Below are 22,117 nucleotides of genomic sequence, written 5' to 3'. Positions count from 1 at the left end.
CCATAAATCGTCTGGCTCCCTTACTCCCTGCTTTTACCCTTCCCAATTCTGCCTTACCGCAGCTCTAGGTCAAGTAGAACGATTTCCATAGTACTAAAGTCTCTTAATACGAATCTTGGAGTATGATAACAGAATGAAATATCAGCAGTCACGCGAGCAGTCAAGGAAAAGAAATTTCAAAGAGCTCTACCTGTGTGCAAATGATTGATGCAAAGGGGTCATCTAGGCAGGCGGTTGGGAGAAACTCGCTTATGCCCCTGAGTCTCCTGTGAAATTGAAAGCGCTCTGCGAAGATACTTGTATAAGGTGTATAAAATTTTATATGACCCTAGAAATGCTTCGAAAACATACAAAACTTGACGCCTGATTTTGTTGCCATATAGTCATTCGACTTTTTATCAATGGGAATTTCATGTCTTTTGTTATGAAACCATAGATCTAGTACCCCACCAACGAAAACGACTAGAAAAAAAGAGCAAAAAAAGAACAAAAAACATACAACAGCAGGTATTCGCTGGTGGTCACCCACCCAACTACTAATCTGCCGATCTGAGGCTTGTGTATGGCAGAGCGGACGGGATGCCCAATTCTCCTCAGTCTATGGTCGTATGTGCCAGCCTTTTACTAATCTACGGTTATATACTACACTTTAACGTAGATGATTTAGAGAAAACGTATTTCTGATTTCCAAACACCGACCGTTTCCTTTTCAAAAATCGATCTGGACCTTGGCCGCCTGAATTTTCAAGCCACATTGCCTGATTAAACTTTTGTTATGTACTCGTGTTATTCTTCTTATTAACTAGGAAGAAGTTGTGGCCACCTGGCCACCTTGTGGTCGTTGGAACTCCGGATGAGGAAGAGTCTTGTGGAAAACATGACCTCTACCTTGCAGGCGTTTTCGAAGCAAGTCAAGTGTGGCTAATGGCTCACCCCACGGATGCCAATGCCATCCAGCCCATGTCAGCGCGACAAAATATTGTCGTTCGGATCGTTCAAAATACTCATTTTGAGGCGGTCAAGGAGACCTAAAGTATCCTCGTTCCTCTGAAGAACTTAACTGGAACCTTGCCTGCCATTAACTCTACCGCTTCGCTAGTTGAGGATGTCGGCATGTTCGTCGGCGATGTTGTTCAGGCAGATATCTCTCTTGGAGTGATTGGTCCGAGCCTTACCACTGTTAACGACACTGTCAATGCCATCAAAGCCGCAAACCCCAAATATATTTCGACAAACTTCACAGTCCTTGATGACCCTGATATCAATGGTGGGGTTGCTATTATGTTCAATGGTACCTCTGGTCATGCGTCAGCAAACCACCTAGGCGCTCTAGACCTCTCTGTCGATGTATTTCAAGCACTGAACTCTTCCCCTGCTACTTATGAGTTCTATTTACCTGACAACACAACGTCATCAGAACTCGACTTTACAGTTGATGTTCGAACGCGGTACGGTAGCGACATTCAAGAGGTAGTGGGTTTCGTATTTGGTTTTATTCCTACCACTAATTTCACCGTCGATGTTATATATCCCGCTCTTGAGGTCGATCCTTACCTTGGCCCACTATTTGTAGACACGATCGCTCTGCCCCAATATGGAGCCCAGGACTGGCCCATTTCAAATTTTGCTCCTGCAGCAACCGACGCTTCCTGGGCTCAACTACCTGATGTTCTTGTGCAAGAAGGTGACCATAGCCTTCAAAGCTTTAGGAAAGCAACCCTCCACGCGAACTTTAACATTTGTGACCTCGAGTCGAGCTTGTGCCCTTTCAACCATGAGGCTCCCTTCAAACAACTTGCGGGGACTGATTTTGCTTATACCCAAACGGAGAAAGTTGGACGAGCAATTGCTCAACTTGCCTTGCAACTTCTAAACGATCCTGAGATGATGGCTGATGCCACCAAAGATATCCGAGCGGGCCCGATACTATTTTAATTTGTACGACCCTGAAGGGATCATGGCAATATGTGGTATCAAGATTATATACGTTACATATTCGTCCCAATAAGCCAAGCAATCAAATCAGAATCCTACATACATATTAGTACAGGCATTCCAAAGGCATCTTCAGCACTAGAGCCAAGTCTCGTAGACATATGGCGAAAGTACGAGAAATTTTTAATGAGACGAACCTTAGGCAGCTCAGGATAATCCATAGCAATCACCCCATACCTAGCATTAAAATCCCACTTAAACTTCTGCCTGACTGTACGATTCATGCCCTGCACAAAGTCTCCAATAATCTTGCTATGCGCCCCCACCGCGATCCAGTGAGACTCTGCAATTTCCCCTTTCTCTGCCGGGTCTCCTACAGCGCTCATGAAATTCAGAAACCAATGATCTGGATGACCACTTGCTGCTTTTTGCAGCATGTTGGAGACGAAGCTGAATTTGCTTGAGATGAGGTCCAAAAGCGGTATGATCTCGGAGTATTTCCACTTGTCTTGTAAGGTCACTGTGACGTTGTCTGCGGTCTGGAGTGTAAAGTCGGGGTTGTCATTGAGCCATCCACTTAGGTCTATGCCAATCAGTTCCGATGGGTCAATATCTGGATCAGCTGCATATCGTCGGAGTAGCACGGCTTTTCCACGAGCCTCTCCTAGGGAGGTTGTAGTTCGTTTGGTAATCCATCGAGGTTGGCCGTTCTGATACCTTGGCGTCTTGTCGATATAACTTTTTACAGCATTGTAAAAGACTGATGGCAGTTCTTTCCCAGATGTATCGTCATTGTTGATAGAGACGAGGACCGTCTCGGTAGGATCTGATTTGCTCCTCTCGAAGAAGTCAAATACCTCATTCATAACTGTATCAAATGACAAATACATCGGTAAGTTGATCGGAATGCCCCCATGGTACATGTAGAGGTCTCCAGCGGAGTCAACCCGGCAGCGTAGATCCAGAAAGCGAAGCCCAGCCTCCATTTGCTTGGTGATGGACAAATACTGAGTTCTGACAAATGGAATATTGGATTCCGCACAGCTATCGTGTGTACCAGGAATTGTCAAAGCACTCAAAGGCGTTCCGTCCGCAAGGCCGCCCATCCACGAACTCAATGAATAGTCAAGAAGCGACCTTGAATACCACCTAATATCTTTACTTTCGTCGTTGGCATTGAATATGCAATTAATCCTTCCATTCAGGACGGAAAGCTGAGGGGGACTAGCGGATGCTTGACCCGCTACTGCTTGTTGCGAGCTCCATCGGCCATCCTTAAACTCACTGATGAATATCAGATGAGAAGTATCGTCTGGTCCATCTTCTTGGAAAGCGAGAAACGCACTATCACCATAGGATGTAGCCGAGACCCCAGATGCAGCTTTCCCTTCACTCACATCATCGCAAGAGTTCCAGATATCCTCGGTAGAGGAATAGGAAAACCCCAAGATCTTCCTGGTACTGTCATGCGAGGCGCAGAGGACATGCAAAACGTCTTTTAAGACAAATAGTGCGGGGATCCCTCCAACCTGATTAATGCCACTTACTTCCTGCGGCGGTGACCAGACTGATGTGTCATCCTGAGGGTTCACAGACCATATCGAATAGTACAAATTCGTATCCTGAATAAATACCAAAACCAGCTTATTATGAAAAGCGACCAGCGCTGGAGTAGTATGCGAAGAGAATCCGGCCCGGCTATCAAGCAGAGCAGGGACTGTCCATTGCCGATCCAGATCATCGTATACATAGTGCGCCAAGTCATTCGAGTCCCGGATGATGATGATTGCGTGTAGCGTTCCTAGGAGCTCGGCAAGGACGGGGATACCGTGGTCGGGAAATTGAAGACGGGGTTGGAAGGAGCTATTGTCTCCAATTGCGTAGTAGAGGTCTCCCAATGGATCACTCCAGAGACACCAGAGTTCGCCTCGGTGGGTGGCGAGCGCTGGAACGGAGGGCGTTTGGCCTTCTGGGGAGTTCTGGACGTATCCGTCTGGTCCTCGCGCGATCCAGGCCATGTCGAACAGAGATGTATAGTTCTCCTTGCTGAATCACCCTCGGTGATAAGTTGTATGATTCTGCTGCATTTCCCCGCGTCACACCTTTAAAACAGAGGCTTTGAGACTCGTCAGCAGGGTTCAATTAGGTTCGCTTAGAAGCAAGTCTACCTAGGTAGTCAGAGATCGAAACAGCCATACGAATACGCAGTAAACGCTTCTGAGTACTCTAGTAGTCTTTGTAGATATTGATTTGAATATGAGTACTTAGCCATTTCCTTGCATTTAAAACGCCTCGCATGTTTTACAATGAATCCACATCACGTGACTATAATTATGAGATAAACCTCCCACTCTTGCTAAGTACTTGTGCATATACAAATCAAACTTACTAGGAAGCGATAATTTGAAAATCAGACCTAGCCACTTATGCCAGATCTATCCACGTTCTTGGATTTCACAGTTCAATTGCATTTCTCGATCATAACGCATATTTTAGATTATTTACCGTCTCCTCTAGTAGAAAAACTCAACAAACATGGTCACGCATTTGAGAACACCTCTTATGCTTCTATGACAAGCTATACATTACAGGCAAGCTGAGCAAGAGCCCTGAGCCAAAATTAAAAGAAAATTCACTCATAACATTTGCGGTGTAAATATGTGCTTTTTTGACATCTTATTCCAGTATGTATTTTAAACTTTCTAACCTAGCCCTACAACGTCTCACCCTCTAACTCTTGCCAAACTCCCCAAAATAGTGAATACGCTTAAGCAAAGCCGCGGCATATTTCCTTCTGCCGTTTGTCTAGATGAGACATCCACCGGTGTTGACAACATCCTACATGGCATTAGCTACAATCCGTTTCATAACAAACAGTTTACTTTACATTCTGATTGATACAGGTGTTCGCATACGTTCCCTTAGCAGCGCAGCATGGTGCGTCAGATTCGCAGTCGGTGGAGATGGTGCAAGCCTGGTTGACAGCAAGGCCTGTGTTGGCGAACAGGAGGGCGAGGAAGACGGAGGTGAATTGAGTGAATTGCATTTTGTAGGTGGAGGTGGTGTTTGAAGTTGCAGTTGGTGAAAGTGGATTTTGTTGGATAGATGTAGAGAGGTTGATTGTTGAATTATGAGAGAAGGAAGCAATGTCTGTTATATATATACTCGAGTACAAGATTTGGATTTGATAATTGCTTCAAAGTTGATGATCACCACTCGCAATGTTGATCCTGATTAGGCTTGGGATATATATATCATCTTACGCAAAACTTTCGAGGAATATACTACGAAGCTTCGAATACCTTGCGTGTTTTGGACAAGCGTGCGTCATCAAATACTAGACAAGCAAGGTGAAGGATTGCCTAGAGTACCTTTCTACTAAGGATCGGGTATTAGATCAAATTTGCCCCAAGAATTAATGATCTTCAATCAAAGATTAAAGAAGTATTAATACTCCAAGGCTAGCCCTAGTGGCATATAGCTTTAGCCAAGCCGGAACTTCCGACGTGTAGGATTTGCATTATTATTCTAATAGCCCGTCATACACTACAGGAGTTGAGTTTCGATTACTAGCTTTGAAGAGCAAATATCTTCTTCATTGAATTAAGAAGTAGAAAAACCATTCAATTCATTCCGCCACGCGGTATGTCCACGCCATTACTCGTAAAGAATGTGGAGAAATAAAGTTGCATATGGTAGGAGCGGAGGAGCCAGATAGTTAAGTATGAACCCGCATTACACAATGGAACTTCCCCAATCTTGACCTAAATTTAGAAGAATAGAGTTTCTTACTTAATTAGGAAGAATTCGCCGTGCGCACCGTGCTGGTACCGTTAGTATCATGTTTTGATAGATAAACAGCGGCTTCACGGTACATCTAAATCCTTCGTTTGTAGATCTTCTCAGTTTATATATTATTGTGGGGGAGAATCCGACTAATAATCGGTAGCTCACCTAGGTAGTGGAATCCTGCTCTACGTCCGGGAAAAAGTATGCGAAATGAAATCACATGTGTGCACTAAAAGTCACTAAAAAGTTGCTTATGCACGCTTTTTCATTCCGCACACTTTGTCTTGGATGTGGAGTACTGTTTGCGTGAAATCAAGCTAGAGGAATCTTGTCAACTGCAAGCAAGTAACTTACTTTCAGCGGGGAATGTCTAAACCTTCGTCACAGATGGAAATGCTTCATCGCAAAGCAGACCAGTGAATTGAGCTCTCTTTTACCCGGCTGTTCAGAACAAAATCCTCGCAAGGTTATCAATCTTTTAGTTTACTGTTCTAAGTGTGATTAGATATTATATTTGCTGAATGTTGAGACCATTAAGTGATACAACTTAGAAACTAAGAAAAATACCCATAACAAGTGACAAACCTGGCCGTGCAGCTTTTCAACATTGGCGGAGATGCATCAGCTTGTTGGCGGCTGGGGTTTGGTATGAAAAAAGGGAAACTTTTTGATCTGAAGGCTGTATATGCTGTAATTCAAGACAAGACATCCATGGCAAAGGTGGAATCTCTCCTTTAAGATTGGACCTAGTAGGCAAAGTACATGTCGGTTTTCATTCAAGACTATCAGGAGTCTATGCCAATTGAATTCATAAAGTAAATAGTCGGTGGACGGATGATGATTCAAGTTGTGATCAATCGAATCTCCTTGTTGCTCTCGAAAGCGGTGAACTGGGAACGACAACCTCATCAACGGGGAGAACAGCACAATCCCCAAGCGAAGCGCTCAGCGCACCTATATTGATATATCAAATTTAAAATATATCGATCTGTTTCCTTCGACACCGACAACACAGCGAAGACATCAAGATGGCACATCCACTGCCATGGAAACCACCAGTTTGGTGGTACCATGATAACCACGCTGAGCTGCGCCGTCAGGCAACTGACCCTACGACGGAGAATTCGATCACTGCGGCGAAGTTTGATGCCGAGTATCAACGATATCTCGAGATCGCGCAGAGGGAGTATCCCCGTCAGCGGTACTATCAACAGTGGTATGCCGAGGCGGGGACTTTCTTCACGTTCTGTAAGTCAACCAACTAATATATACTTAAGTGTTCTAACATATAGTAGGGGGGCGACCATATCCCAATGGCTGCCCGCTAATGATAGAAGACAAATTTCGCGCCATAGACGATGCCATGGAAGCGGAGGAAGCACGCCTAGCTCTTTTCGCACCTGGCACACCATTGTTCACGTTGACGGCTTCTGGTAGCCTCAAGCTGACCCGTGATATCGAACAGGAAGAGGGGAAGGTGGTGGTAGACTCCGGGTTGGAATCTGCTGCTGGCTCATCTGGCACGAAGAAGGCTGAAGCGAAGGTGGCATCAGACTCTGAAGCGGAATATGATGCTATCCCGAACCTCAAGAAAGAGACGACACCAGCAGAGGAAAGGATGGTATTAGACTTCGAAGCGATATCTGCTGCTGTCCCAACCAATACCAAGGAGGCGCAACCCGCTAAGGGAACGGTGAAGAAGGAATCCTAGTGGAACCTCGCGTTGTCCCAACTCCCAAGAAAACCGTATCTATAAGAAAGGACAATCGCGAAGGCGGCTACTCTTATCAAGATGATCATCGATCTAGGAACGATCATACATCAAGATACGAAGGCAGTTTCTCTCGTCAAGATGACTATCGTTCTAGGGATGATAGTTACTCGGGAGGATATGATCGAAGTGGACGCTTTGAAGGGAATAGAGATAGTGGGCCACTTATGGAGGAACTTCTCGACGCTGTTCGGAAGATCGATGCAGCAGATAGAGGGTTCGAGTATGGAAATTCGCTATCCCAACGGGAGCCGCCATTACCACCCGTTCGAGAGCGCCGACAGAGTCCTGATGGAGGCCGAAGCGGCCCGAATTATCACCCTGGTAATCGCAACCAATCTCGTAAACTGGGAGTCTCAGAGACCGCCCGCACTTGAGCGTGAACGCCGCAGCAGATCCAGAGACCGAAGAAGCCAAAGCCCGGCACGCAGCAAAGAGCCGCCTGTTCGTGGTGATCAGCCTCAAACCGGAGAAGGACAGAAGGGGAAGGGGAAGAGGAACAGAGGAGGGGGGAGGTAGAGGTGGAATAGGAGAAGGTCCAGGACCTGACCCGAATTAGAATCACCCATTGAATGAGGTGGTGTGAGTGGGTTGTTTGTGGAGGGGCTATCGAGTGTTGCGGAGGGTACTCGGCTTGTGAGAGCACTCTATAGCAAATGAAGTGTCTTTTGAGAGGGAATCAACGTTCAATAAGTGAAACAAGTGCAAGTATGCCTCTAATGTCTCACGCTCCACTTACTCCGTAGTATTTGCATTCCTTTTTACATATATCTCGAATGTTATCCACCGTCTCTAAACCAAACTAGCCGAATCTACAAGCTTTTCGAGCTTTCGAATAATTGTAGCCACCAAACAAGTCTCTTTTAGGCTATCCAGGCAGGCAGGGTATTGCTACTGTGCTCTCTGGTACCGAACCGTTTGGCTCCCAAGATAGTATCCTCCTCTTTCCAGATCTCACACTGCCTGATCCAGTATTATCATCAATCCGACCGTCGAGACCATGGGAATGTTTCTTCTGAGGTGTATCAGGTGGAGGAGGCCTGGGCTCGGCATATTGTGAATTGGCTTTGGAAGTACTAACAGGTATCTGTAAGTCTTCGGCGTCTTTTCTGCGTTCACGTTTCGCCTGTGAGCTCGAGCTTCCTGGTGGGACTTTTAGCGAAGGCCGTGGAATTATATGTGACGAAGCACTATGTTGCGGACTCGGTTCTGGAACGTCCCCCTCTTCATCGAGCTTAAAACTCTCCGCAAGGCTTTTGGAAATCTCCTGCGGTGTGAAGAGTGCCTCACAGGTCTTAGGATATGACTCAAAAGCCTCAGCCTTCCCAGTCCTCGCTTTCATTTTAGCCGAAGACCAGACGCAGATCCAGTACTTTGTCTCAAGTTCCGTGAATTTCATTCGAAAAGTATATCTCAACACTCTGAACTGCTTATTCTTCGGTCCTTCGAGATCTAGGTCCGAAATGCCACCTTCGAAGCCCCCATCCTTTTCGATGTTCCAAGTGAGGGTGTCTGATTGCTCTGGTGGTGAGACTTGTTATTGTCAGTAGTGATTAATTCATCTCTCACCTATGAAATTTAACTTACCTAGGAGGCCGTTCATGTTAACCCACGTACCATCGCTACAATAAACCAGCCATTTCTCATTAGGGGAGGCATTATAATTGAAGGTCATGATCGTTTCCTCGAATGCAAGATTTGGCTTTTCCCCAGAGAGTTGTCTCACCCTGATGTCCAAAGGGAGGTTTTTAGACGATGTCTTTCCCATTAAGCGTTCGCCGCTATCACCCTATATTACAATCAATTATGCATCTTAACATTAGAAAAAATGGTAGTGACTCACCTGCTTAGCTATGAACTCCGCGACGTAGATATATTTCTTTCCGTCCTGGCCAGGACGGGTGATAACATTCTTCATGAAGGGGAGGTTTTTCAATTCTTTGGTGACTTCAATATAAGTGCCCACCGCTTTGCACCGCGTAAATGAACAGCTACTTATGAAATTACCTAGAGCGCGATCCCTGACGGCTCCTTTGGCGACATGCGCCTTACTATATTCGAAATTAGCTGGTCTGCAAGTATTGAGTTCTGAATAGATGTAGCCTACTTAGGTGTGGGCATGAGAATTTTCACGGAGGGGAACGTCTTTTCTACAATAGTGCGCACATACTGGTTCTCAAAGAGCCCACCACCAAGGACAATGGCCTAAATTTGCTTGTCAGTAAATAGAACTGCAAGACCAGAGGGGGCACTTTACATTGACAGGTCCTTTAATCATTTGTCGCCTGGCTCCTCCAACGAGCTTCGTAACACATGGTTCAAAGCAGGTTGCAATTTCTTGGCTGCATTGCGTCAGTGGATAGTGACTCAGCAGTAAATGCCGAACTCACTAAGAAAAACCAATAAGACCAAATTCAGTCTCAATATCACAGCCCATGTTCCCCAATCTACCGAAAAAGTTCTTGGTGTTCCGATCAAACGTGCGCCTCATCTTTTCTAGCCGCCAGTCGAGATCGGGGCAATCAGGTGGTAGTTTCAAGGCGGCAAGTCTCACAAATGCGTCAGATATAGTTTCAGCGCCGCAAATAATACCTTCAAAAGAATAAATTAGAGAGTTCTCCCTAAATATTCTGGAAAACTTACTCTCGCTTGCGTATTCCTGCGTAAATCCGAGAGGATCTAGTCTATCAAGACGAAATCGCACGAAACACTAGTATCTCGTCAGACCTTGTTATTGTTCTGGGGAAAAACTCACGCATGTGCCTCCACCTCCATCTGCAACTAAATATACTTGACCAACCTTATATGTCGACTTAGTTCCTTCCTTCCGGATCTTGAAATGTTGGACCGATCTAGAATCTTACCTTCCAATCTTGTTTTTTCGTACTTTCGTGGACCCAAGAACAGAACATAGAAGCTGGCTCTGATGCCAGCGATACAGCATTTGACTTTATTCTCCCTTGAACGAAGGCGTTGCGTACATTCTCGTGTATAATTGTGGAACGTCCCGGCGGTACGGCGACAACGATCTCAATGTCAAGCCTATCGAAACGATCGTAGAATCGTTGCAAGCCTTGAAAAATCTCCTCATACTTGACTTCAACCCCTACGAGATTATGAAAAGTTAGCAGCGTCGCTCAGATGTGAGAGTTTCTGGAGGACCTGGTCCCTAGCTAACGTTCACACCCCCAAAGCTCTGAAGCGATAGGATGACGTTGCAGCAGGTGAATGTCCCAGGAGTTACTAGGAAATAGCTCAATCCTTACAGTCATGCAGGAGATCATATGATGATTTTCCCATAGCATCGAGCTGCCGTTGAATATTGATCTGAACTTCCTTGATGGCATCATCATTCTGATGGGAATGAAACATGATTTTCCACTTCCTGGAAGTTAGCATTCTAGACCTCAAATTGTTTGTGGATTGAATGAAGAAGGAGTAGAACACTAGGGATCTTACAAGTCGATACAATCGATCAGAATCAAAGTCTCTTCTGGAGGACGAAGACTTTAGTATGTGTCTGACATCTGCGCCGGTTAATGGCAAGTGCAGCTCTTTATGATAGTACAGCGATGTTGGAGGAAATGGAAGATATTTAGTGTAGGAGTCCGCAGAGAAGTTATTCATGGTGACTTCGAATGTAGACTCTGGACTGAGGATCTCTGCGCTCGCAACGCAGTCACGAGTCGTCCCGAGGTCAATACCAACTATCAATCTGCCTCTCACGACATTCTTTGGCGGCAGATCATGGGCTTGGACTTTCGGTTCTGCAGGAGTGGTCTTCGTGCGCCGCGAGTTCGATTTTTGGTAAGCGCCTTCAATCTAATTAGCTGCTGTTTAGCAACTTTGTGAGATGAGTGGTTACCTACCTTTGCCGCCGCGTCTCGCCGTGCCTTTTGTTCGTTGAGATAACATAATGTTAATTTTGATAACATGCAGTAACGCAGTCTGCAGAGGATTTCAGAGACTACTTGAAGTCTGGTTGACATAAAAGTCCACAACTGATCTGTCGACTAACCAAGCTTACAATCGGGGGTTAGCGCGTCCTTATCTGCTCACCGATGAAAGGCTGCAGAAGCTGCCGTTGTTGTTTCATGTGAACGGGAAGCAGCAGGTTATTACCACTCATCTGCCCGCAGTTTCAAGCCCCCCAAACAAATAAAAGGAATAAAACCCAGGGATACATTATTCAGCAAGGCTGGCTTTGACGAAAAAGCCTTTGCGTTAATGACCCTGCATTGACAGGGACATTGCGGATAATGCAGTGCTAATCCGATTCGCAGATATATCACAAGTACTACTAATTCAAACTACACTCATGGGTTGGAAGCGGGATCGGCGGTTACACAAACAAACATACCTTGTAACGCTGGTGCAGCTGAGCCTTGTACGGAGGTACAGCGGTTAAGTATTATTACAATTCAAAAAAGAAAAAAGAAAAATAGAGGTTTAGGCGCGTCCTCTAAGCCTCTTAAGGTAGTGCTTATAGAGCTTCAAGCCTATCGAGGCTGTCCTTACAGGGGCTGTATTTATTAGGAGTTCCCAGTTAGGAATAGAGGGTGGAAGTTGTACCTCCGTAAAGTATTTTCCACTCTCTCACACCATGAAAAGTTTCACCGATAAATAGAGGAAGACCAAAGTCCAAGCAGAAAGGCAAACCATAAAAACCATGGCCCGACGTTTTAGCTATCCCCAGGCGGATGGTAACTTCGTCGCCATGAAAAATCCGAGCCTCATGGTCGCAATTCCATATAAAGGATCAATGATCCCATTTGGCAATAAAACCCCGGACAACCCCAAAAATCCAACATCAATCGCGAGAGAAAACGAGGTTGATCTCATCGGCATGGACAGAAATCAAGCTCAAGCGCAGGACTCAGGTCAAAGTGCGCTTCAAGAGCATGGGAAGCCACCTACAACGCCAATCAGCCCACCGCAGTCCGAAAATGACAAGAGCTCCAAGAGCAGAAAGTTGATACAAAAGCGGTCGCCTCAATCTAGAAAGCCCACCAGAGAGGAGATCGTCAGTGTAGCACTTGCAGTAGACGTAGGTGAACGCTTCCGCGCTCTCCCAGAGGCATTCGAAGAAACGGGTCGTTTGAGGTCTGGCTGGGGACGGTTGAGGGAAATGATTGCGGAGGTGCAGAACATGGCTGTTGCTCAACAGTGCCAGCGGTCAGATGTTACCAGCACCATAGACGATCAACATCAGCAATTACCTGAGAATCAGCAAAACCCTGACAATCTTTCCAGAGATATGCAGATGCACAGAAGCAAGTCTCTGAAGAGGTCATGCAAGCCACGACAAACAGAAGTAGAGGCCTTACTCGCGACCACAGGGGCCGATCCAGAGTCGGCTTATATCAACAATGCCCATCGGCAGTCTTCCCGGATTGGAGCCCTTGATGGCGTCAAATCTCGTGCTCCTAATTCGGCACCGGGTATATCAAATGGCGCCGTTGCGTCCGGATCACAGGCCGAGCCGATTTCCTCGAACGCACGGCCCGAAACGATTATCTGCAGTGACGAAGCCTGCGCGAAGAAGCAATTCGACGCGGAGTACCTCAATAAATACTGCGGTATCCAATTGAGTAATGCGCGGGATGAACAGAGAACAGTTAAAATCTGGCTATGCCCAGAGTGTGCGCATAAAGCGAAGATGGTGAGCGGCTATCTGGGCCCAGGTAAGCTTATTCTCGTACAAGAAGCTGTTTTCCCCTGTGGGAGCTAAGGGGCTCGTAGAAGCGTATATGCAAGCTTCTAAGACAGCTGCCAAGATCTAGCTTTTACTATGCTAATACGCCGGTTAGTCGTCCATGGCTCCATAACCAGACTACCGAAGTTTGGAAACGAGCAACTCCAGGATGATGTACTTTGTGATTCCCTGAAGCAGATGTCGGGACAGTTGACGAGTTACATCGCTACAGCGACTAAGAAGTCTATATTGCCCAATGCGCGGACCCCCATTTGGGACAACGCTTGCGTCCAGGACGAGATGTTGGATCCAGCAGCGGGATCAAAGAAGCCTATAGTCCCCTTGTTGCGATACTTATTGGATGTTCCAGAGGGTGTTACCATCAAGGAAAAGGTTGAGAACTGCCAGCTCCATGAATACCGCAACTCGATTTGGATCCGCGCGGTCCTTGTTTCGGTTCTTAGCGACGTCGTTTTCCACAGTGGTTCACCTTTCGATGACGATATTCTGCTTCGCGAAAGTCTGCAAGACAGTGAGTAATGGAATACGACCTGCGAATTGTACTTGCTAATATCTTCGAAGCTGGACTGCAACCAGATTTGATAGAGTCAATCGCTCAGGATATCCGGATTCGAACAGCTAGAGAAGATCCCCCACCCAAAGAATTTGGGAAGCGATCGTTTGACCGGCATCTATCCTTTGTCAAGCAGTTGAACTGTCTGATGCTGCCTCTGGTGGGTGCCGATTCGGTCTTCGACGGACTCCACAAAGGTATTACCAGCATAGCAGTGGATCTTAATAGAAACATCTCGACAGATGCAAAAGGCGAGTTTTCAGAAATTAAACCGATCATGGGTGACATTTTCGATCCTGATTTCCACAAGTGGGCAAATCGAGAGCAGGATGCTCGCGATTGTGCGGGACAGACAATACTGGCGACAACAATGATGGGGGTCAAGTTCAGATTGCCAGGAAGAGAATGGAGAGTGTGTTCGCGTGCGGAGGTGGAAATCTTCGATGTCCCTTCCGTACCTGCTGAACGGAGGGTTTCGAGGATTCTGCCCCGCAAACGCCGCTTCCCAAAATAGCGGAAAGGTCGCTAGAATGAGAAGGAACAGGTACATGGCGTCGGATGTTCTTAAAAGTGAAAGACGTTGGAATTGTATAACATAAAAACTATTCATTTATGAAGTGACAGCTTCCCAATTTGCATAGATTTGACCCTTTCAGACTGGTCTGGGTGTACACGTGACAGAGTCTTTAGATGAATAGAGCAAGTCCGGTCGGTACTCCGCATGGAGTCGTGCTTAAAGCAGAGTTTTTATGGCACGTGATCTTGCTACCTGATGGCTAAGTATCTATTCAGGTAACCTATCCAGGTACGTACTCAGATAAGTATATAGAAAGGTTCGCGAGACTGGAAAACAAATTCAACAAATCAAACTCAGTGTTGCAGGATATGGTAGTCAAGCCCGTGGGAAACCTCAAGCTGGAACATAATACTAGTAGGAATACGGTACGTCTGAATTAAGGGGTAAGATAGTAGGGTAGGGTAGTAAGTAATAAAAGAGCATCATATAGAGACGAATGACTAGTCATTGGATAAATTCTACCAAAAGCAAGATATTTCTGCCTTGAGCATATGCATATGCAAATATATATGGACTGTGACGCCTCTGGTCCTTGATTGGACAAAACGTACGTGTACATATGGGGGGGTGACTAGGCAGAAATTAAAAGACGGATGCATATATGTAAATTGTAAATAAGGGCAAATCAAACAGCTTTGTTGTGAATACCCAAGCAGCTTTATTGATACTTCATGTGGTAGAAGATATATCTTCATATCCAAAGACAGAAAAGGATGGGGAAGGAAGATCATATCACTAGTGGCATTCGGTCTGTGTTACGTAGCATGACTTTACCGCATTCGATAATCCGACCAAACAATGAAACCACCGCTCGCGATATTCGTGTGCATTCCACACACACTCTCTCAAACCATAGCTCTGTGAATATATGTGATGCTATAATGTAGATAATTCCCCCGTAAAGCAGCCCCCCTTTGCCCAGTGCCTTACCTTATGTTCGTCGTCCATATGGTGGTCATAACGACCTAAATTAGACTAGATCAGTTTGCCGAAGTATTCTGCGTCAAAGCGAAGAAACAGCAGCACCCGGACCCGGAGATCGTGAGAGGAGAGACCACGGTGTAGACGATAAATCAATTGCACCAGCCCAACAACACCACTTTCCATCAAAATAATTCCTGCAGTCATCTCCAACGACCCCATTAAGGTTGGCTTTGCATCCGTTTTTTCGCAAAACGGATGTTGCTGTCGCTTTATTATGAGTGAGGTTGGGGCTGCCGACCGCGCACGCCTTTTGCGATCAAAACGCACCGAACTCAGGTACAATAATTCCGCCACCTACATAGATCGAAAACCCTGAGAAGGGCGCATCGATGCATATATTTATCATCGTGCTGACTGTTGTAGCAAAATTGTTACGTCGCGTAAGAGGAAGCTTCGCGAATTCTACGCAGTTTGCGACAATGAGGGCCCCGTTCCTCAAACCACCCTCACGAGTAATGACGCGCCACCACCCACGCCTGCAGAAAAACACTTCCTCGATGTCTGTGACATCTCTCTGTATGTGCAAACCATCCAGGTGTTATGGTTTGGGCCTACTAGAGCTCTTCCTCGACTTGCATGTGGCTGTTTGCTAATTATCCGCACTCTAGGAAACGACCCTTCGACGCATCCAACCTCCCAACGCGTCGATCATTACGATCTAATGCCCAGAAACAACGCTCACCTATACGAAAACCGAGTAATGATGGCCATCCCGCGGAATCATCGCGCAAGCCGGCGAAGACACAGCGCGATGGATCGAGAACGAGGAAGAGTCGGCCCACAACACCTAGTGCAAAGAGTGACTGGCGCCCGTCTACCCCAGTAGTTGAGATCAGGAATGGAGGGCAAGCTGTACTCTCAGCGGACATGCAGAGACCGAATTCGAAGGGCTCGCAGACAGATCTTCCTCCAGAATCAGCTACTGTCTTGAACCAGATAGTCGAAGAAACTTTTGAGAATGCGGCACGGCCCCAATTCGAAGTCGCAGATACCGTTGTTCCAGTGAAGGACCTAGAGAGTGATAGAATTCGGACGACGGTGGAGAGCAGGCCAAATAGCCCAGGTGTTGATCCAAGGAAAGCCATGCCAATATCAGCTGAGGATGCTGCAGAATTAAATGAACCTCTCGTAGAAGGACTCGGCTCGCACGATACTCACCATAAGGCTGCGACAGTACATCTGCCTCCAAAGGAAGTCCAAGAACGCAATATTCGAGAGCGAGAAAGGGCACGCGAGCAGAAGGAGGAGGCCAGGCACTTGTTGATCAACCTACCACCTAGGGACGGCGGTCGGAATGCTGAACTTGTGTCTTCGCCAAGCTCAACTGTCGATGCAAATTCAGCTACTACTCCGGCGTTACATGATACTTCAACCGATACAAGTCCAGAGAACGATAATTCTCGATATGATGCTGAGAGGCTAGACAAAGATGACGATGTTCAGACTCCGCCGGAATTGAAGCCAACACCAGAAGAAGTTGCTGAGAAAGAACACCACGACAGAATCCTGGATGCTCAGATAGAGGTCTCGCGGAGGGAAATTCTTCAAAGCAGCCCTTCTGCTGCGGACAATCAACTACGGATGGAGGAGCAACAAGCTGCAACAATGACTAGAACGATGGGAGATGAGCCACAGCCAGATGGTACTAGTGAAGATGAAGGCGATGCCCTTACGAAGGGGGCCCACGAAGTTGTGGAAGACGCCATGGAAGATCAAGATGAAGTAGTTGCGGTGCCCACCCCTGAAGATGTTTTGATGTCTGGCGTGGAGGGATCACATGAGAAGCCCAAAGATCTAGAAAGTAGACCCCGCGAGGTGGCTGATTCTGAGGCTGAAGATGACGTCCCAGTCGATGCGATGGATATCGACGCAACTACGGTCAAAGACTCATTTGAGAGCAGTGAAGCACTTGAAAGCCTTAATCCACCTGCTTCTGCTCGCGCCGACTCCCCTGAACCAGCAGCAGTTCCACCCGGCGACGAATCGTCAGCTACTCCAGCTGAAGCGACCCATCAGAGGACACCTTCAATCGCTGCTGCTACCCCTGCTTTGGAACGTTCGACAACCCGGTTGTCTTCGGGTGCCATACGGCACAAGTCAGTGAACGAAATTCTAGGAGAGATTCCACGACCCAATACATCGAATTCAGAGAGAACTCCAACAAAACTGAACACCGATTCGGGCTCAGCCGAGAATTCAGGTTCCCCCTCACGGAGTACCACCCCTCAATCTCCTGGAACCCGTATTCGGAGTTTGGTTGAGAAAGCTAAAGATAGGGAACGGAGCAAACTTTCACATGTCACATTTTCACGGGCTCGACCAAACAAGTCAGGTTCTAATGATACTGCACTGATGCCTTCTGGTCCACAAGTATCAAAGACACATGATGATTACTTCAAGCCACTTTTCATCGCTTCGGCTGCTTCAGACCGGAGGGGAATCCCAACCCTTGATAGTTTGCTAGCCACGGCCCATAAGACAATCACGACTTCCAATGCATATGTCCCCCTACAGGAAACGCAAACCGTCAAGGTTCTCAAGCGCATATACCAATTGCAATCAGGGAACAAATGGACCCTACGGCAGCCAAAACGTGCCCCAGAGCCTAACAGGCCTACTACCCAGTGGGATGTTCTCCTTCAAGAAGCAAAGTGGATGCGAACTGATTTCAGAGAGGAACGCAAGTGGAAAACGACTGTAGCTAGGAATTTGGCTTCCGCATGTGCTGAATGGGTTGGAGCCAGCCCAGAAGATCGGAAACTACTGCAAGTAAATGCCACTTCTCCACCCTTAGCAGAGCCCTTGAGGGATACCGAGATGAGCGACTCAGATCCCTCGCACCCTACACCTGATCTTATCGCTTCTGGAGAATTTGGTTCCCCCATGGAAGATCTTGATGAGGAACCCCGCCTTGACCTCATGGAGACTGTTGCTCCAACGGCCATTTTTGCTTTACAGGACGACGATGTTGTCTTTGGCCTACGGAGATCTCCTACCGCCGATAAGCTCCTTGCAGAGCTGCCTATGTACGGGGCTCCATTAAGCGTCCCGCAGTCTGATATACCAACTTCAGAGATCGATCCTGATCGAGCCTGGCGACGACCAGCGCTCCCGTTGAGCAAATACGTCGAAGGCCGGATGGAGTTGAAATTGGAGGGTCCTCCTAGAAAGAGGAGCCGATTTGAATATGAACACGAAGACGACGATGAGGATGAAGTCGTATTTGGTGAGCCAGGAAACAAACCTATCCTTCCACCAGAAGCGACCGATGTTGCGTTATTCAACCCCGAACACAAGCATATTCGCGATCGTATTCATTCATCACATCAATCCGACCGCCATCAGAATTTCCGATGCCGCTACAAAGTTTCTTTGAGACTAGAATTGCATCTCAGTGGACCTGGGATGAAGACAACGAATTGAAAACTCTCGTCCGAGAGTACTCCTACAACTGGTCTCTTATTTCGAGTATGCTCGCTAGTAAATCCAATTTCTCATCTGGTGCAGAACGTCGCACACCTTGGGAATGCTTTGAGCGCTGGATCCACCTCGAGGGTTTGCCTGCTGATATGCAGAAGACGCATTATTTCAGAGCCTATACTACACGCATCGAGGCTGCTAATCGGAATGTAATGGCTCAAGCTGCTGCAGTCCAACCAGGGGTTGCACCGAATGGGCAAATCCAACCACCTTCTCGGAGGAGAACCACGACGAGTGTTCGAGTCGAGCGCCGGAGAAACCAAAAGCATCTCACATTGGTTGATGCAATGAGGAAGTTAGCCAAGAAACGGGAAACGGCCATCCAGAAGCAACAGCAAGCTGCTGGTATGGCAGCACTTCGGAAAGCCAATGAAAACCACAATCCTGCGCCACGCGGTCCGAATCATAGTCCCCAAGACTTCAGTCGGATCAAGCATGAACGTGAAGAGCAGTTCAAGGAACGGGTGATTGCGCTTCAACAGAGACAGGAAGCGCAACGAAGGGTATGAAATCCTGACCAGCGAAGTTTATTTATTTTTACAATAATATGCTAACCATCAGGCAGGCTGTGCTGGCTCAGCAGAGAAACCCCGCCCAGAATCTCCAACAAGGTCTGGCTAACGGCTCCCAACCACGTGGCCCCCCTCCTGTAAATAATCCGTTGGCACCGAATGGAAACCCGAGTAACTCTGGCCAAAATCTTACCGTACCTGGACAGAACCGACCCCCACGTCCAATGCCCCCTCAAATGGGACAACCTGGATCTAATGGTCTGCGTGTTCCCCAACTTCCCATGAATGGTATGCCACCAGGCCCAGGACCAATGCAAGGTATGCAACCGCAAATGCCAATGCAGCCAACTGTGGGACTCGTGACCCAAGCCGCTCAAACGGCCGAAAATCAACGTGCATTGATCCAGATGCAACAGCAACAAGGAAAGGTTCCCGGCCAATCACCTCAGATGCACAACTCCCCACCGCGATCCAACGGTATCCCTCAACCTCATGGTTTTCCGATGCAGAACATGATGGGCTTCAACAGCAATGCCAACGGTATTTCTACACCCCCAATGAATGGCATGACATCTTCTCCCGGTCAAACACACGGCCAAGTTAGTTCTCCCCGAATGGGCCAACTCCCCTTCTCCCAAGACCAACCCAACAACACTATCGCCCGCATGGAAGCAACACTGCGAAAACAATATCCCAATCTTCCCACGGATCAGATTATGACCATGATGACGGACCTGCTCAAACGAAACGCCTCACAGCAAAGACAACAGGGTCTGCAGAGCGGACTCGCGCAGAGTGCTATGAATGCAGCAGCAGGTTCCGGAACCGGAATGATGGATGCGAATGGTCAAGTTCCAAGACAAGCGAATAACAGCCCTCAAGGGCAACAGCAGCAGGCCTATGCGCAGATGCTAGCGCGACAACACGAGAATCAGAAACAAGCAGAGCAGGCGCGACAAGCAGCGAATGCGCTTTCTGCTGGGCCCCCTCAAAACCGGGGCGAGAACGGGACTCCAGTCCAAGGACATGCCCATATGAATAGTTCTACGAGTGTTCAGAGTGGGAAATAAGGCGTTACATAGGGATTGGGTGGCTGGTCAGGAGTTTGGGTATGAGCGGATATTACTCCGTAGGCTGGGTGGTATGGTTTAGAGTAGATTTTTGCTGCCTCACTTTAGCCTTGCTGAGGCAGTACGCTTGCATCATAGCAGACATGATGAATACATAGATTAATAGCTTACATATGATAATTATCGCGAAAGACGCGATCTCACCCGCAACTTTCCACCTTCTCGCCCATTACGTGATATAGTTATGCCTCAGGCGTGTGCAAGGCCAATATATTCTGCCATCATCGACCGCTAAATTTAGATCATCGAATCCTAATATTTTCTCCAGACTCATCATTTCAACAACACCAAATGAAAATGACCCCTTCAAAAGACAGTCCTCCCTCTACTGGAGCGCCGAAAATAGCAATCAAAGGATTTTCCCTCTCGAAATCCAAACCAGGGACCTCCAAACCATCCCTCATCACCAAACCTGTCGTCGCAAAACCCCCGAGTTCTCTAGGCAAACGCCCACGCTCAACATTCCCCCAACACGATGACAGCGACAACGATTCTGAGAGCGAAAGGAGGGGTAAACATGAAGTCGTAACGGGGTTCGGTGAAGAAGGCGCCATAAATCAGGTGGAGAAGGAGAAAGAAGGACCGCTTATTATTCCGAGTTTAAAGAATTCGAATCGGAGGGCGGCTGGTGCGAGTGCGAGAGGTGGAGGGAAGAATCTACTGCCTGCTGAGGTGCAAGCAGAGGCGAGGGAGAGGGAGGCTAGGGAGAAAGGAGAAGGGGAAATTAAGACAGAGGAGGGTGAGAAAGAGGAGACCAAGTGGGGATTAAGTGTACGGAAGAAGGAAGCTGAAGAACCTGCTACTGGTGACAAAGTTGATATCAAGGCGGAGGAAACAAAGGTCAAAATCGAAGAACTCGAAATAAGACCAGTCGCCGCAGACGACGAAGCATTACAAGCCCTTTTAGGCAACGAGAAGTCGCGAAAGGGTCCCGATCTCATCATACCCGCGCACCTCTCTGAAGAAACAGCCTACGCGCATGCCATCGCCACCGCGCCACCCTCTTCCACCTTAGAAGACTACGAGCGCGTCCCTATCGAAGAATTTGGCGCCGCTCTTTTACGGGGCATGGGCTGGGATGGGGAAACGAAGAAGGATGGGAAGGCCAAGGATATTAAGAGGAGGCAGAATTTACTAGGGCTTGGGGCGAAGGAGTTGGAGGGTGCGGAGGAGTTGGGGGCGTGGGTGCAGAAGGCTGATGTAAAGAGGCTGAAACCTGCTGGGAGTGGGAAGGGTAGGGGAAATGGAGAGAGGAGACCGAGGGTTAGTGAGTACAAGAGGGAGGAAGAGCGGAAGCGGGAGAAGAGGGAGGAGAGGGGCGGGGGTAGTTATAGGAGTGAACGGGAGAGGGAGAGGGGTGGAGGCAGGGATAGGGACGGGTATCGGGATAGTGGGAGGGATAGAGAGCGGGAGAGGGATAGGGATAGAAGGCGGCACTGAGTGCATCGTTGATCGTAGTGCACGAGAGACGAGCCAATTCCCTTCCTAGCTACGAAACAAAGAAGCCATCTACAAGGAAAAGCGATACCATAGACAGACCAGAGTCTACAGCAGAATACCAAGTTGAAGTACGTCACCTACACCTTCCAGGAAAATTACCTCCGAGCAAAAGTCCCAAACGACTCACGTTACTCATCACAACCAATAGTGGTGAAGCCAAATATCTAGAG

General features: G+C 47.5%; 3 protein-coding genes across 3 annotated transcripts; 2 read left to right on the top strand and 1 right to left on the bottom strand.

Moving 5' to 3' along the window:
- Positions 1-1,988: 1,988 nt before the first annotated feature.
- Positions 1,989-3,953, bottom strand: PLC_0 (1-phosphatidylinositol phosphodiesterase; the record flags this gene model as incomplete). The annotated part of the gene is made up of 2 exons (XM_031152324.1): positions 1,989-2,030; positions 2,133-3,953. The coding sequence occupies 2 exons, from the start codon at positions 3,951-3,953 to the stop codon at positions 1,989-1,991; spliced, it is 1,863 nt and encodes a 620-aa protein (XP_031002732.1).
- Positions 3,954-15,539: 11,586 nt separating this feature from the next.
- On the top strand, positions 15,540-20,387 carry EAF1 (Chromatin modification-related protein; the record flags this gene model as incomplete). The annotated part of the gene is made up of 5 exons (XM_031152323.1): positions 15,540-15,601; positions 15,689-15,841; positions 15,934-18,551; positions 18,623-19,308; positions 19,371-20,387. 5 exons carry the CDS (start codon positions 15,540-15,542, stop codon positions 20,385-20,387), a joined length of 4,536 nt encoding a protein of 1,511 aa, XP_031002733.1.
- A 357-nt stretch (positions 20,388-20,744) lies between these two features.
- On the top strand, positions 20,745-21,887 carry SPP2 (Pre-mRNA-splicing factor; the record flags this gene model as incomplete). The annotated part of the gene is made up of 1 exon (XM_031152322.1): positions 20,745-21,887. The coding sequence occupies one exon, from the start codon at positions 20,745-20,747 to the stop codon at positions 21,885-21,887; it is 1,143 nt and encodes a 380-aa protein (XP_031002738.1).
- Between the last annotated feature and the right edge of the window lie 230 nt (positions 21,888-22,117).

This window comes from Lachnellula hyalina, assembly GCF_007821495.1.
Source record: "Lachnellula hyalina strain CBS 185.66 chromosome Unknown contig00154, whole genome shotgun sequence".
Taxonomy (NCBI): domain Eukaryota; kingdom Fungi; phylum Ascomycota; class Leotiomycetes; order Helotiales; family Lachnaceae; genus Lachnellula; species Lachnellula hyalina.
The sequence above is the reverse complement of the archived record's forward strand: the minus strand, read 5'-3'. Positions and strand labels throughout refer to the sequence as shown.